A 15,847-nucleotide genomic window follows, 5' to 3' on the forward strand; every position below is an offset into this window, starting at 1 on the left:
CCAAATATATATTGGAGTTGCTTACCAAGACGACATTGAATGTTCCTGAGGGGCCTAGTTACAGTTAGACTTAAATCTGTATGAAAATCTATGGCAAGACTTGAAAATGCCTGTCTATCAATGATCAACAACTAACTTGACAGAGCTTGACGAATTTTAAAAATAATAATGTGCAAATATTGTACAATCCAGGTGTGCAAAGCTCTTAGAGACTTACCCAGAAAGACTCACTGCTGTAATCACTGCCGAAGGTGATTCTAACATGTATTGACTCAGGGGTGTGAATACTTATGTAAATGAGACATTTCTGTATTTCATTTTCAATACATTTGCATCAATTAAAAAAAACATATTTTCACAATGTCATTATGGGTTATTGTGTGTAGATGGGTCAGAAAAAAATATATTTAATCAATTTTGAATTCAGGCTGTAACACAACAAAATGTGGAATAAGTCAAGGGGTATGAATACTTTCTGAAGGCACTGTAGATATAGTGTATATATAGGCTACCCATTGGCGGCGCACAATTGGTCCAGTGTTGTCCAAGGTAGGGGAGGGTTTGGCCGGCAGGGATGTGGGTTCGTTTCCCACGGGGGGCAGTATGAAAAAAACACACACAAAAAACATGTATGCATTCACTAACTGTAAGTCGCTTTGGATAAGAGCGTCTGCTAAATGACTCAAATGTAAATGTCTACCGTAAATGATCACCTTTCATGAATTTGATTATATAATCTTTAAGTATAGGCAAAATAAAATCTGAAGGAAGCATACAGCAAAAACTCTACAGTTATGGTTTGTCTCTCTTTTCTATTTCAGGAATATTTGATTCACAATGAGCCATTCAATGGAGTCTGCAACTCAGATCGAAAAGTGGACGAAGGAAGAAGTTCATCAGTGGTTGACGACGCAGGTTAACATTCACAACATATATGCAGACAAGTTGCTAGAAGAGGAGGTATCAGGGGAAGTCCTAGAGTACTTCCAAAAGAAGGATCTTCTGGATCTGAACATAAAACATGGTCCCGCTGTTAAAATTGTGTCTATGCTTGAGGATTTGAAGAGTGGATTACAGCATAAATCACCTTTTCCTGCATACATCAAGAAATGGACACAAGAACAAGTTTGTCAGTGGTTAAGGGAAGAGGTGAAGGTATACCACCAATATGTAGAGCGGCTTTTTGAAGAGGAAGTGTCAGGCGATTGCCTATTTTGCTTCAAAAAGAATGATCTTGTGGAACTAGGCATAAAACATGGTCCTGCTGTTAAAATAATTGGCATGCTAGAAAAGTTAAACAATGGACCAGAGCCTATATTACAACCCCCCTCACACATCAACGTTGACCAAGGAAATCTCCAAAAACCACCTGAGAAGCAAGTAGAACTATGTCAAGCTCTACCGGTTCAGACTGTATCCCCCATGAAGAGAGAACCAAACACAGAAGAGCCCAAAATAGTGAAACCACCAGGGAAAACGGTTACACGAAAGAAGGAAGAACCAAAACCACAGGCCATGGGTGCAGAAATGTTACCGCCCAAGGTAGGGGTTGTGTAGCATCTCTCTTATTTAATGAGGTGTGCTTCACACACACACACACACACAACATACTGTAAGTGCTTGCTTAGTAAAGCAGGTTATATTTGCAAATTAAACACAACAATACAGATGTGTGGCAGCAAACAATTACAATTTTGATTGTGTTCTAGGCCAAAGAAAACACATTTCAAACTAACCCTATTTAATTCCCACAGAGCTCAAGCACACCAAGTTCACTTACATTGCTCCAGTATACCCTCGACGACTTACTGCAGGACGATTTTAAACGGTTTAAGTCTTGTCTGAAAGACCTAAAACTGAACGGATGTAGACCGATTGCATGTAGTCACTTGGAAGACAGCAAGACCCGCACAGACGTAGCGGACTCGATGACAAAGCACTATGGGGAAGAGGCATTAAATGTCACTCTTCAGATTCTAGAGAGAATCGGACACAATGAACTGGCTGCCGGTCTGAGAAGGGATATGGGTAAGTGAAACAAGATTGCATTCAGTCAAATTAGTCTTTGAATCTCAATCACAGCCAGATAACATTGGACCTGTATTATTACAATATAACTGTTTTTAGGTTCAAAAGTCATAATTATCAGTTTGACACAAAGAAGACCACCAGTAATATTTGTTAGGATCACCAGTAATTGATTTCGTTTTGCAATTATTTCTTCAGGTCTACAAAAGGTGACCGCACAGGACCCCAAAAAGGATTTGAGGAGAGAGACCAATCAGGGTGATACATTGAAGAACTTGTTAACTTGTGGAGGAAATATGATGGACTACTATGATCGATTTGTTGTTGTTGTAAACAAGAGTCTTACTGAGCAACTAGAACATCTTCAGTTTCTGAGCAAGTTGAAATTGTTCTGTGTACTGGACTTTGATCCTAACTCTGCAGCTCCTGGTGGCGTATGCAGTTCATACAGAGAATCAAGAGTGGCAAATCTCCATCTCCCAGCCCAATTCCAAGGTGAACCAAATGTTGTGATAAAGAATCTCAACCTGTATAAGCAGACCAGCTGGGTGTTTTGTAATGGGAGGCATGATCTTGACAATGAATCGGATAGACAGCTGGACTACAAAGACTGGTTCAGGGGAAAACGCAGAGAGATCGAGCATATGGTTTCATTCATTTGTAAACCTGAAGTTCTTCCAAATGGAAGAACTCTTGTTATATTTCTTTTGCTCTCACCTGTAACTGATAGAGATCCTGTCTTTGATACTTTCCTGGCATTCTACTCGCATGCTGAGGAAAGCATTGTGAATATTTGTGAATCTAGGAGCACATTTGAGAAATGGAAAGACTTGATACAGGAGAAATGTGAGTCTGACATCACCAGGCAATCAATATCTGAGTTAACGCTAGGTGAAGTCAATGGCACTATAATGTCACTTGGACCACACAATCAGCCATCAGGAAGACTCCTTCCATCTTCTGACTCCAGCACTGTTGTTCTCCAACAAAAGGATGAAGACCGCATGACAGCTCTAGACATTTTGTGTCAGAATGAATGTGAAAAAGTCTATGATGAAAATAGCAAAGAATTTCAAGACTTCAAAATCAAAGTTGAAGAGGAATTCTACAGAGGGGGTAAAGTCAACTGGTGGAACTTCTATTTTTGTGAAAAACCCAGAGCAAAGCCTTTCATTAGAAGAGATAAATATGACAATCTGAAAAAGATTGTGAAATATCAAGATCCCAAAACCACATGTGTTTTGCTGAATTTGTTTCACCACCCAGGTTGCGGAGGCACAACGTTAGCCATGCATGTTATGTGGGATCTACGCAGAGAATTCAGATGTGCTGTGTTGAAGGACAATACATTACCAAAAGCTGAAGTGGCTTTTCAAGTCAAAAACCTAATGAGGCTCGGGAGCCAGAAATCTACACCAGTTCTGCTGTTAGTAGATGACTCAAAGGAAGCAGAGAACACACAAACTCTCCAGAACTGCATTCGCCAAGCTGTTGAAGAGGAAAACACAAGCAGAACTGTAGAAGATTCATCAAACTCAAAAGTCATTATTATGAGTTGTGTTCGTTGCCATAACCCTGAGGACCAGTTCAAACACTGCTCAACAAACAGACAGCAGATCACTGCTAAACTGACAAAAAAGGAACAAGATGATTTTGATGAAAAACTTAAAGACCTTAAAAAAAGTCATGAAAAACCTGAAAACTTCTACAGTTTTATGATCATGAAGAGTAACTTTGACAAGAAGTACATAGCTGATGTTGTGAGCAACACTCTGAAGGACTTGGACATGAGCACAAAGAAAGCTCAACTCCTTGCCTTCTTAGCACTGTTGAACTCATATGATGCGGAATCAGACATATCTATGTCTTTCTGTGAGGAATTTTTGGGAATGAAAAATTTGCAAATGGCTTACTGGGGGGAAGATCGTGTACTTGACAGAATGGAGCCTTACTCCAATTTGCTAAAACAATTAAAAGTTGATAGAAGTGGAAGATTCAAAGCAATTCGATTCCTTCACCATGATATAGCATCTGCATGTCTTGAAGAGTTGGACAGATGCTACAAAATTAAACGGAGTGAAATAACCTTGGACATGCTGCACTGTGATACATTGTTCAAAACCTGTGTAGTAAAAGACACCCTCATGCTAATTCAACGTGTGCTAGTTGAAAGGCAGCGCAACGAAGTGGGAATTACTAATTTTTCTCCATTGATAGAACAAATTCACAGTCAAGAGGGAGGACAAAGCATCCGAGACATCTTTGTGAAAGCATCTTCCCGGTTTGTTACAAGGGCATCTATTCCTCAAGCTCTTGCAAGGTATCTCTACCTCTATGAGCAAGATTTTCCCCAAGCACTCATTTGGGCAGAAAATGCCATGAGAGTGACAAAAAACTCATACACAGCTGATACAGTTGGACAGGTTTACAAAAGTAATCTTAAACATAATATTCAGAGTGAAAAACTAAAGACTCCACTCAACCCAAATGACTTTGAGACTAACCTAAAGATAGCACAAAAAGCCTCAAAGGCCTTTCAAATGGCTCAAAAGCTGGCCACAAAGAATGAAACAGAAGAGCAAACTGATGAAAATCTCACAAAAACACCCTACAACACCTCTGGTTATGTGGGAGAGATGGAAACTACACTGATAGTCTTTGAAATGATAAGCAACCTGCCATTCTTTGAAGGGACTGATCCAGTGAAAAGGATGTACATGCAGAGCTTTCTGAAAGGAACACTACCCATCAAACATGTGCCTAAAGAAGATAATGAAATCAACAGTAGATATGTTGAAATTATCGAAGAACATACACAATTTCTCCTTGCTTTGAAACCTCAGGTCAAGAACATTTTTGAATTTTTCAATGGTTACTTCACATACATAAAAGGAAACAATACAGGAGAGCTTGAATCATTGAATCAGAAGAAAATCTCAAGTCATTTCACCAGATACATAACACTGGTCTGCTCTTCCCCAGCGGAAATATTTAAAGAACGAGCGGACAAACCTGAACTCAGATTAAACGTGGATATTGAAGAGCGTAGGACGTTTCTGGAGGAAAATAATGCAGACACCTTTGCAGGGATACTTGCAAAGTTACATCTAGGGATCCATCAAACGATAGACAAGACTGCAGAGGAAGTGGAAAAAATCACAGAATGCTACACATTCTTGCGCCATAATTCAGTGCAAAATAGAAAAGTAGAAACCAATTTCATTTTGGTAAATATAATTCTCCACACACTGAAGCCAAGATCTAAACATGTGAAGACACACAATGAACTCAGTGATATTCTTATGAAAACATTGCAAGATATAGGAATGCAACATCCCTTCCCAGAGCCATACTATCTGGCTTTGTTGTTGCTTTGGCCAAGTTCAAATGCAGAAGAGACTGATATAAGGACATATGTGAACTCACTTGGGAAATCATCTCACAGTCAAATGTCCTATTTGTTGAGAAAGAGCAGAACCATTGCTCACTTCTACTTGGGTCCAAAAAAAGGATTACAAAGACTTGTTACTAAACCCAAACTTGATGAGTGTTTTGCAGGCGTACCACGTGCTGATTTGTCCCAACTTTGGCGGAGTGGAGGCATTTTTAAGGAGCGGGAAATCATTGACCGTCTCTATAGGGTCAATGGAACCTTTGAGCGATCAGAGCTTTATGCCAATTATGGCAAACTCAAAATCCCAGTGCGGCCAGCCTATCTGGGTGGAATAAGAAGTGGTTACAGTACAGAAAAGGTGTCCTTCTTCTTAGGATTTGCCATAGATGGACCACTTGCATATGATATCAAGTATGAATAGGCTATGAGAAGCCTATGTTAGAAACGCCTCAATGATGAACTGTATGTTTTGGTCCATGAGTGTGGTCAATGGGGGAAGTATGGATAAACCACAACCTGACAATCGAAAACAAGACAACCATTTACAAAACACATGCGCTTAATGAAGGCATGGATAATCAATGCTATGAAAGGAAACACAAATCTTCAACCTAGTTTTTTTTTTAACACATTGTCAAGAAACCCGCTGAAAGAAAACATATCAGACTCAGAAGAAGAAGTCCAAGCATATGGTGGAAAGCAGACCAGTGTCTACAGTCTACACACAGGCAGGATGACATCAGAGCGGTGACATGCAACGACTGAGACCTCCAAATGGTTATCAGTTTCATCTGAAAAGGCTGGCCTCAGAGAATGGCGCAGCTACCCTACTCGTTACAGGGATACCACACAGCGAGATCACATCTATCAGAGCTGGACAGACTAGTGCTGTATCAAGACGGGATCGTCATCCCAGCTTCACGGGAAGAAGATGTTCTACAACAGATACACAAAGGTCACATGGGGCTGACAAAGTGCCAGAGAAAGACCCAAGATATCAGTGTGGTTGCTGGGCATCAGTGCCCACATCGCAAGAAAAGTGACGTCATGCAAGTCTGCACAGAGAATAAACCAACTCAAAAGAGAGAACCACTTGTCACGACACCTTTATCTAAAGGGTCTGTGGCAGAAGATCGCAGCTGACCTGTGTGAGCTCGAGGGCAATAAATACCTTGTAGTGGTGGACTACTTCTCCAGAGACATAGACCAACTACCACAAGCCTCAAAAGCATGGTTGTGAGATGGGGGATTCCTACCAAGCTCGTTAGCGACAACGCTACCCAGTTCGTCTGTACTGAGTTAGACAAGTTCAGAAAGCAGTATGGTTTCATCCATATACCACCTCCAGCCTCTATTACCCGCAGGCTAACGACGCTGCAGAAAAAGCTGTTCAAAAAGCTAAACTATTTCTCAAACAACCAGACCCACACATTGCTTTGATACCGAGCCACGCCCATCAGGAACAAGTCCAGCGCAACTCATGACAGGACGTCAGATACAGACGACCGTCCCCACGCTGAAACACTACAACCAAAGCACATCAGCCACGATAGTGTGAAACATAAGGACCAGAAGTCAAACAAGCTTACCAGTTATTCTACAACAGGAGGCATTCAGTGCGCCCCTTACCTGAACTATACCCTGGACAGAGTGTAAGAGTCAAGCTGGACGGAGAGAAGGGATGGAAAACAACAGCAGTGGTCATCAGCAAATCTCCAGAGCCGAGATCCGTTATCGTTGTAACTGAACACGGCACCGTCGCTCATAGAAACAGGCGACACCTTCAGGCTGTGCCAGAGTCACCTACTCCAGACAGACAGCACCCGAACAACAAAGGAGTCACCCAGTCTACCAGTGAGGACATCGCACAGGCCCTGCCTGTGAGCCAGCCATCTCCTACACCCTCACTCAGACCACCAACAAGCCAGCCTCACCACAACCGGTGAGAATGACCTCCAAAGGTTGAGAGGTAAAACTAGCCCTGAGGTTTAGAAACACTTGAGAAAACAACAACATTGAGACAAAATACTCTTTAGTTCAGAAAAGAGCAAGAAAATACTTAAGTTCTGAAAAAAGAGACTGAGTTATAGGTACAGTAAATGTTGCAGGGCAGTCTACCCCAATGTCCTAGTTGACACAGTTATGAGAATTCTTCATGTAAAGAGCAAAACAAAACAAGGGGGAAAAATACATGCTACTCTGAAATACTGATTGTTTGTACTGAAACAGTCCACAATCGTGAGTATTTGTATTCGGTAGAGAGGATGTTATGGACTTTTGATTTCTCTCAGAAAAAGTAGTGATGTCTGATCTATCTGGGATTGATTAGTTAGGCACAGCATCATTAACTGGATGTTACTAATTAGCAGTGTGTGCTAATATGACAAACCTAGCAATGAGTACTAGCAGATAGTAGCTCTGTGGACTGCATTTTAAGTTACCTGCCTTACGAGTTATTAAACCTAACTAAACTGGATTGCTGCGTGCCTGGTCTCCATTAGGACACTGGAAGTATAGGCTACTCTTTTATGTTAAACAGCCACCAGACAACCATGAAGGCAGATGTTTTACTCTTCCAATCCTATATTTGGTAGACACTGTGATTTGGTAATACTGTTCAATAATCCTTTCTTGAGAATGATGTGTTTTACTCAGTGTGCATAGGCACCAGCACCAAACAACAAGTCTTACTGGGTTGAGTGACGACTATTGAGGTTACTGCCAGTGTTCAACCTCAGAACGTTTTGACTGTATATACTTTGATTCTCTAGTGTTTGGAGAAACATCCAGTAAGATTGGAATAAGGAGATGAAATACTATATACTGTGTCCTTTCCATCTGTGGAGTTTAGTTCTACCATCCTGGGAGAAACCAGGGAAGTAACTGGTGGAATGAAGAAAGACTGTCAAGACAAGATCATCTAAGTGCTCCTGGATGCAATGTCCAGAAATGCAGGAAAATGCATGTGATGTCTAATAAGTAGATTTGAGAATGGAGAATAATGAAGCATTTTGTGTGTGCATTGTTATTTTTGGCATATTAAGCCGAAAAAATGAATATTAAACATTTCGTATCAAGGTGACACTTGTCTTTATGTTGCAGCAGGACTGTGACTACACATACATCTACTGTAAATATCTCCATTGCCCAGATATTGTACATGTTGTAAAATTGTGGCAATCAATGTAAATAACTGTAGGACCAACTGTACAATTATATGTAATGAGCATGTTGTATTATGAGACAAACTCATACCAACAACAAGTGCAGTTGTACAGGTAGAGATATTCTGCAGAAATGTGTTATACTGTATGTGTTATTCTTTAATATTGTTGAGTTACTTGTTTGTTTTGATGGATTATAACACTGTTTCAATCTGAGTAAATTATCCAATACATTCTCGAACTACATGAAATAGGCCTGCTGATATATCACATGCAATTTCTAAGTATGCATCAATAAAATCCATAAAAGTAAAATGTTTGTCCCATTGCTTATTTTTAACTGTGCAAGTTCTGTATAATATTTATAATTACTTAAGTATTGAGTACAATAATTTCAGAGGTATTCACAAATGTATACATTGATAGATAGTTCTTTCACAGAGTTAGTCTGGCTGACACCAGCTCTCGAAGTCCTACTGACTGTGTCCAATATGAAAAACTACAGCCTTTAAGATGATTGGCCACTCTTTAAGTGCTGCAGAATGATCAGCGACACTCCTCTGGGTGTAAACTCTGTGGATTTGGAAACTAGAAGTGCTCCCGAGTAGAATGGAACCCCCTTTTGCTGCGACACAAGGTGCAATATGCATGTCCAAAATGAAAAATGTACTGAACATCGTGCAATACCAATGGGCTAAATAACAATGGGATATAAATGTGTTTTCTAAAGTTTATAATAATAATATAATATTGTTATTACTATTAAGAGTAGCATTATGTTTTATTTGTATTACTGTTGTTACCATAATCACATTTAGTTATCACTACTTTTATTGCTGCTAACAATATTGTCAATGGTATTATATGATTTGTGCTATTGAAGGGGCAATCAGCAGTTTCTACATCCATTTCTGGACTTGCAGTGTTTTTAGAAAGTATTCAGACCCCTTGACTTTTTCACATTTTGTTACGTTACAGCCTTATTCTAAAATGGATTAAATTGTTATTTTTCTTCATCGATCTACACACAACACCCCATAATGACAAAGCAAAAACAGTTTTCTAAATATTAGTTAATTTATATAAATAAATAAAAAATGGAAATATCACATTTACATAAGTATTCAGACCCTTTACTCAGTAGTTGAAGTACCTTTGGCAGCGATTACAGCATCGAGTCTTCTAGGGTATGACGCTACAAGCTTGGCACACCTGTATTTGGGGAGTTTCTCCCATTCTTCTCTGCAGATCCTCTCAAGCTCTGTCAAGTTGGATGGGGAGCGTTGCTGCACAGCTATTTTCAGGTCTCTCCAGAGATGTTTGATCAGGTTCAAGTCCGGGCTCTGGCTGGGCCACTCAAGGACATTCAGAGACTTGTCCCGAAGCCACTCCTGTGTTGTCTTGACTGTGTGCTTAGGGTCGTTGTCCTGTTGGAAGGTGAACCTTCGCCCCCAGTCTGAGGTCCTGAGCGATCTGGAGCAGGTTTTCATCAAAGATCTCTATACATTGCTCCGTTCATCTTTCCCTCGATCCTGACTAGTCTCCCAGTCCCTGCTGCCGTAAAACACCCCTACAGCATGATGCTGCCACCACCATGCTTCACCGTAGGGATGGTGCCAGGTTTCCTCCAGATGTGACACTTGGCATTCAGGCCAAAGAGTTCAATGTTGGTTTCATCTGAGGAGTGGCTTCCGTCTGACCACTCTACCATAAAGGCCTGATTGGTGGAGTGCTGCAGAGATGGTTGTCCTTCTGGAAGGTTCTCCCATCTCCACAGAGGAACTCTAGAGCTCTGTCAGAGTGACCATCGGGTTCTTGGTCATCTCCCTGACCAAGGCCCTTCTCCCCCGATTGCTCAGTTTTGCCAGGCGGCCAGCTCTAGGACGAGTCTTGGTAGTTCCAAACTTCTTCCATTTAAGAATGATGGAGGCCACTTTGTTCTTGAGGACCTTCAATGCTGCAAAATGTTTTTGGTAACCTTCCCCAGATCTGTGCCTCGACACAATCCTGTCTCTGACCTCTACGGACAATTCCTTCGACCTCATGGCTTGGTTTTTGCTCTGACATGCACTGTCAACTGTGGGACCTTATATAGACAGGTGTGTGCCTTTCCAAATCATGTCCAATCAATTGAATTTACCACAGGTGGACTCTAATCAAGTTGTAGAAACATCTCAAGGATGATCAATGGAAACAGGATACACCTGAGCTCAATTTTCAGTCTCATAGTGAAGGGTATGAACACTTATGTAAAAAGTTTTTTTTTCTCTTCTTCTTATAAATGTTCAAAAAATATGTTTTCGCTTTGTCATTATGGGGTATTGTGTGTAGATTACTGAGGATTTTATTTTATTTAATCCATTTTAGAATAAGGCTGTAACGTAACAAAATGTGGAAAAAGTCAACGGGTCTGAATACTTTCCGAAGGCACTGTATAAACGAATTATATGTACTCATTGATTCTTGAAGAATATAACTTATAAATGCCTCATGAGCTTTGTTCAACTGTCGCACCCCATCAGAACCCAAAATATCAGCTTGTTTTACTCCAATGTTTGTAAACTTAGAAAATTTAAACAATATAGCATCAAAACATGGTTAAAACTATAATTTTCCATAGTATTGTCTATGAATTTGAGAGTGGTTACATTTCTCCTGCCCCATCCCTCAGCGTTTTACTGAATCAGGGGCAAGGTGACGCTTTGTTATTGTTTCTATTTCTGAATGCCCCTTTAAGGCTAACTTTTTTTTGTTTTTTGACATTGTTAAACAAAATTATAAGTCTTACAAATTTCTACCATTTGTATAATTTTTTACCATCTTCATTTGCGGGACTTTTATTTTGAAGGGAAATCGCAAGGTCACGGCCTTATTCTTAAAATTGTTTATTTCACAAAAACATACATTTTCAGGGGTAATTCTGAAAAAAAGTTTCTTGCACCTTTCATATATTGCTTGCAGCACTTGAAATATGAATTTAAATAAATATGAATATTAATGGAGGTCCACATTAAAAATAATTTGTTTTATAATTCCATTCATTTTGTTACAAAACTAGTCCTCAACTGTAAATGACAAATAGCGCATTTCAGACAAAACGAGTTCAGTCAAAAAAAATTAAAAAGCAGAATTATTCATGACTAATCATGTTCATGGTATACTCGGTGACATCACATCTCCAGCACTTGAGCAACCAGAATGGTTTCTCTCTAGGTGAATTCTAAGGTTGTCTTTCGCAGCAAACCTCTCCCCACACTGAATGCAGATGAAGGGTCTTTCTCCTGTGTGAACACTCTTGTGTCTGATGAGATTACTTGAGTCCGCAAACCGCTTTCCACACAGTGGGCAAACAAATGGTTTCTCTCCCGTGTGGACGTTCTGATGTTTCTTCAGATAACCAGCTTGGCCGAACCTCTTCCCACACTGAGAGCAGCTGAAGGGTTTCTCTCCTGTGTGAACCCGCTGGTGAGACTGAAGATACTTTGGACAAGTGAAGCTTTTTCTGCAGAAGCCACAAACAAAACGTTTTTCTCGCTTGCCAACCCTGTGTTGAATGTTATGTCCTGCCATGTAGCGTTGGACTATGCCCACCTTTGGCCTTGCTGTGTTCTCTCTCATATTTTCTTCACTGTTAGAGAAAATATTTCCAAAGTTTTCACTAGCCTCGGAAGAGATGCTGTTTTGCGGATGCAAATCATTACTGCTATCATTATCATAATAATTATTATCATTACTGCTAGATTTATATTTTTCTTCATAGGGTCCAGAATCAAACATTGCAGCCTCTGGTTTCACATTGTGAGATTCAACAGCTAACAAAGTTTTTTCAGCTATGGAAGTCTGTTGTTGCTTTGTGTGAGCTGTGACACGAATGGGGCTCATTTCCGCAGCATAAGAGCAAGCTGGATCCTCAGAATCTGTTTCAGTGCTTCTTGGTGTCCACTTGCCTGAGTATGCCTGCCTCTGTACGTGGTGTGCAACGTTCGTATGCTGAAGCTTCTGGAACGTGCTCTCCCTCTCTTGGTCTGCGTTGATGTGAGGATCATAGTCCTCAAAGAGACTGTCGGTCTGAGTGTGCCCAATCACATCCCTTTGGTCTTCATCAGCACCTGATTCAACACTGCCTATAGAGAGGAAATAATTGATTAAATATAACTGAACAGTGAATCATCGTGTATAATTGCCTTTCCTTGACTTATGGAGAAGATTGGTATTTTCTAGTATAGATAATTCCATTCCATATGACTGGCATTTGACATTTTATTATAGGCCTCCATTGCACTTACTGTCCCCTTTTATCCTTGGGTCATTCTGTAGGCTTATGGTGCCCTCCAGTCTTTCCTCTTTGATTTGGATGCACCCAGGCTTACGCATCTCCTTCACCATAGACTGTAAGGGAACCAGATTCATCCTTTCTTAAAAGTTTTCAATAATATGACCTCTCATTGATCATTCTGTTAGTATGGTCTGTATTGTTGTATGTATTGAATATGCACTTTTGTATGACCAATGCCAATTTTAAAAAACTTTCAATAACATATCAAGAAGAGCATGTCACTCCAATTATGTAAATAAAGTAATAATGTAATAGCCCTTTGAGAAGAACTCCTAGACCTACCCATACTCAACTGGTGGACTGCGGACCGGATCCGGACCCAGAACGGGGTCAATACGGACTGCGGGTCCCGAAAAAAATAAAATACAAGGTTGGGGCTTTTTTACTCGGTCGGGGCTTCGACCCCTGGTATCATATAAACACACATAAGACATGGGAGAATGCGTTGAATTGCAGGAAATTAGCTTTAAAACATTTTTACAAAATCTCTGCTCCACGCAAAATGTGTAGAGTTGCGGGAAATTTGCTTTAAAAAATGCTACATTTTCTCTCCGCAAACGAGGGGTGTGAACAGTGTATGGTCGCATGGGTTGGGAGGTGTGGGTTTGTTACTACGCCGATAAATTACATTATCCATCTGGACCTTTGCCACCTAGTAAATTTGTGTGACCCGACATTCACAAATAGTGCTTGAGCACTCCTGTCCTAGAATATCATACCAGTACTGCATTTTTAACTAGTGTGCCTGAACCCGTTGTTAACATTTCCCAGATAAGACATATTTTACATTTTGTCACATTATTAGTCATCTACCTTCATAACAGCACAAGACTGTTTTACAGAATCTTCATCTTCTTTGCTTAGATGCTCCCCATCGCTGCAAAGGTTGTTCAACTCTTTCCCCATGGGACTCCCGTTATTTCGATATTCACCAGTCTCTAAATACACAACAAGGAGTTAAAAGCGGACCTGGCACAACATAAATTAGGAGAAACCCCATGAAAACTATAGAATTGACTACGGTGATAGTAAAATAGTCGTGATATCAAAAACGTTGCTTAAATCACTGCAATTGTAAACAGAAGTTACCCAAGTTGAGGACTGGTCTCACTGGGAGATGATTTCTGATGGAGCGCTCGTGAGCTAGGCCTACTGACTTCTTTCCATGTCCATGCGCATTACGCGTCTCCATTATCTGTAACCTCTCCCTCAAAACTTCATTTTCTTTTTGACTTCGAGATATTTCCAAGTGTAAAACGGCATATCCATCGTCCACAAGTTCGCATATTTCTGCCACGGCCGCGTTCATCAAGACCTCCATAATGGAGGTGAGCTGTGTGTGAAAAGGAACAGAAGACGACATTGTGTCCCACAAATGGCCTGACAATCTTGTTATAACCGGTACCCTCAAACTATTTTGTAACCTAATCTACACAGACAAACGGCACTTGCCTATGAGTCAGTTGATGTTGTTAGAGGGTTTATAACGTTACAGTTGTAACAGTGACTCCAACCTACTGTAAACGAAGAAGCCTTCCGTACTACAAAACTGCGTGAGAGTACTACGCCAATTCCGTTTCCAAATTCTTAGCCAATGGAGTTGCTTGTTGGAAGTCATTGCATATACTGCGCACGCGCCCGTCCAGCATGGACTACAGACATAAACCACAGATGAAGGGGGTTATTCGAATCTTTACATAAACCATCAATAGAAATGGAATTAGAAATATAGTACATTTAGTCCCTACAATTGTCGGATATGTCTGAGTGTCATTAGAAATGTGAGAATAGAGGATATAGAGAGATAGATAGACGGCACAGAGATGAAGACAATTATTTGTATGTTTTAACTTGGACCCAAAAAACGACATATAAACACCTTCATGTGTGTTACAAAAAAGTTTTTATTTTAAGTCAATAGATACACATTACAATACTGTTCTATATAATTATGTGGATGGACCTACACATAAAAATAGCATAGGCCTACGTTTGAATCATTTTAACATATTTTTAAACTCAAAACGTTACAAAATGTGCTAGGGTGTGGCTAAATGTGCAAAACAACACTAAAGTGATAACAAGCATTTACACTCCCCAGGACACATTCCCATGCATTGTCACCTGATTAACTATTGTCTACAAGCATTGATTTACTTGCTTTTGTGATTAGTAGCATGTTTTTTTAATCATTTGTTTGTATTTGATTATACAGCAAATAGGTAGAATAGTCTGCATTAGACAATAACAATTTCATTGCCAGCGCACATCCAACACATTTGTACATAAAGTGAGTGTACAAAACATTAGGAACACCTGCTCTTTCCATGACATAGACCAGGGGTTCCCCAATTAGATTTCCAAAAGGGCCAAATTTGGTCAGGCATGCCAAGCCGAGGGCCAACATGATTGTTTTTTTGGCGACAGTTTTATGTTTTATCAGTTTTCACTTCTATTGTGATTTTATAATTATTAGTAGTGGTGTTAGGAGTCACATAAGAGAAAAATGAAAAATACTAAATTAGTCCAAAACCAACTATTTAATTATGAAATGCCCCTGGAGCATATTCTGTGCAAACAGTCAGCAAACAAAAAGTCCAGCAAACACATTCACACACACACACACACACACACACAGCGCCCACTTCTGTCTGGAACACCCATGCTTTGGATATCTGCGTTCAGGCGGTCTTTCTAAGAGAAGAGACAGAAGGACAAACACAGACAGAGATTTTTAGTTAGGTACTTTTCAAATGTGTTATCAGAATATGCCACATTCGTTTTTTAACCTTTAAAATATGTGAACCAAATAATATCAAGCTGTTAACAACCAAAAGTGTTTGATATTAATGTGACAATATAATGAATTAGCTTTTATTTGTTTTTTTTATTTTTATTGCTGTGTATTAAGTTTGAAATTTTACT

At 40.0% G+C, this 15,847-nt stretch overlaps 2 protein-coding genes across 3 annotated transcripts; one reads left to right on the forward strand and one right to left on the reverse strand.

Annotated features, from left to right (window-relative positions):
- The first annotated feature begins 825 nt into the window (after positions 1 to 825).
- On the forward strand, positions 826 to 9,186 carry LOC121576444 (sterile alpha motif domain-containing protein 9). Of its 2 annotated transcripts, XM_041889588.1 has the most exons (3): positions 826 to 1,542; positions 1,755 to 2,028; positions 2,227 to 9,186. In XM_041889588.1, the coding sequence occupies exons 1-3, from the start codon at positions 838 to 840 to the stop codon at positions 5,841 to 5,843; spliced, it is 4,596 nt and encodes a 1,531-aa protein (XP_041745522.1). In that variant the 5' UTR covers positions 826 to 837; the 3' UTR covers positions 5,844 to 9,186. The 2 variants fall into 2 exon arrangements, with proteins under 2 accessions (XP_041745522.1, XP_041745523.1); XM_041889589.1 differs by lacking the exon at positions 826 to 1,542 and having other exon boundaries at positions 1,754 to 2,028.
- A 2,281-nt stretch (positions 9,187 to 11,467) lies between these two features.
- On the reverse strand, positions 11,468 to 14,465 carry LOC121577232 (oocyte zinc finger protein XlCOF7.1). Its single transcript, XM_041890994.1, has 4 exons — positions 14,012 to 14,465; positions 13,736 to 13,860; positions 12,873 to 12,975; positions 11,468 to 12,710 (listed from the first exon to the last, which is right to left on the reverse strand). The coding sequence occupies exons 1-4, from the start codon at positions 14,283 to 14,285 to the stop codon at positions 11,737 to 11,739; spliced, it is 1,476 nt and encodes a 491-aa protein (XP_041746928.1). The 5' UTR covers positions 14,286 to 14,465; the 3' UTR covers positions 11,468 to 11,736.
- Positions 14,466 to 15,847: the final 1,382 nt, after the last annotated feature.

Source organism: Coregonus clupeaformis, chromosome 11 (genome assembly GCF_020615455.1).
Source record: "Coregonus clupeaformis isolate EN_2021a chromosome 11, ASM2061545v1, whole genome shotgun sequence".
Lineage (NCBI taxonomy): Eukaryota > Metazoa > Chordata > Actinopteri > Salmoniformes > Salmonidae > Coregonus > Coregonus clupeaformis.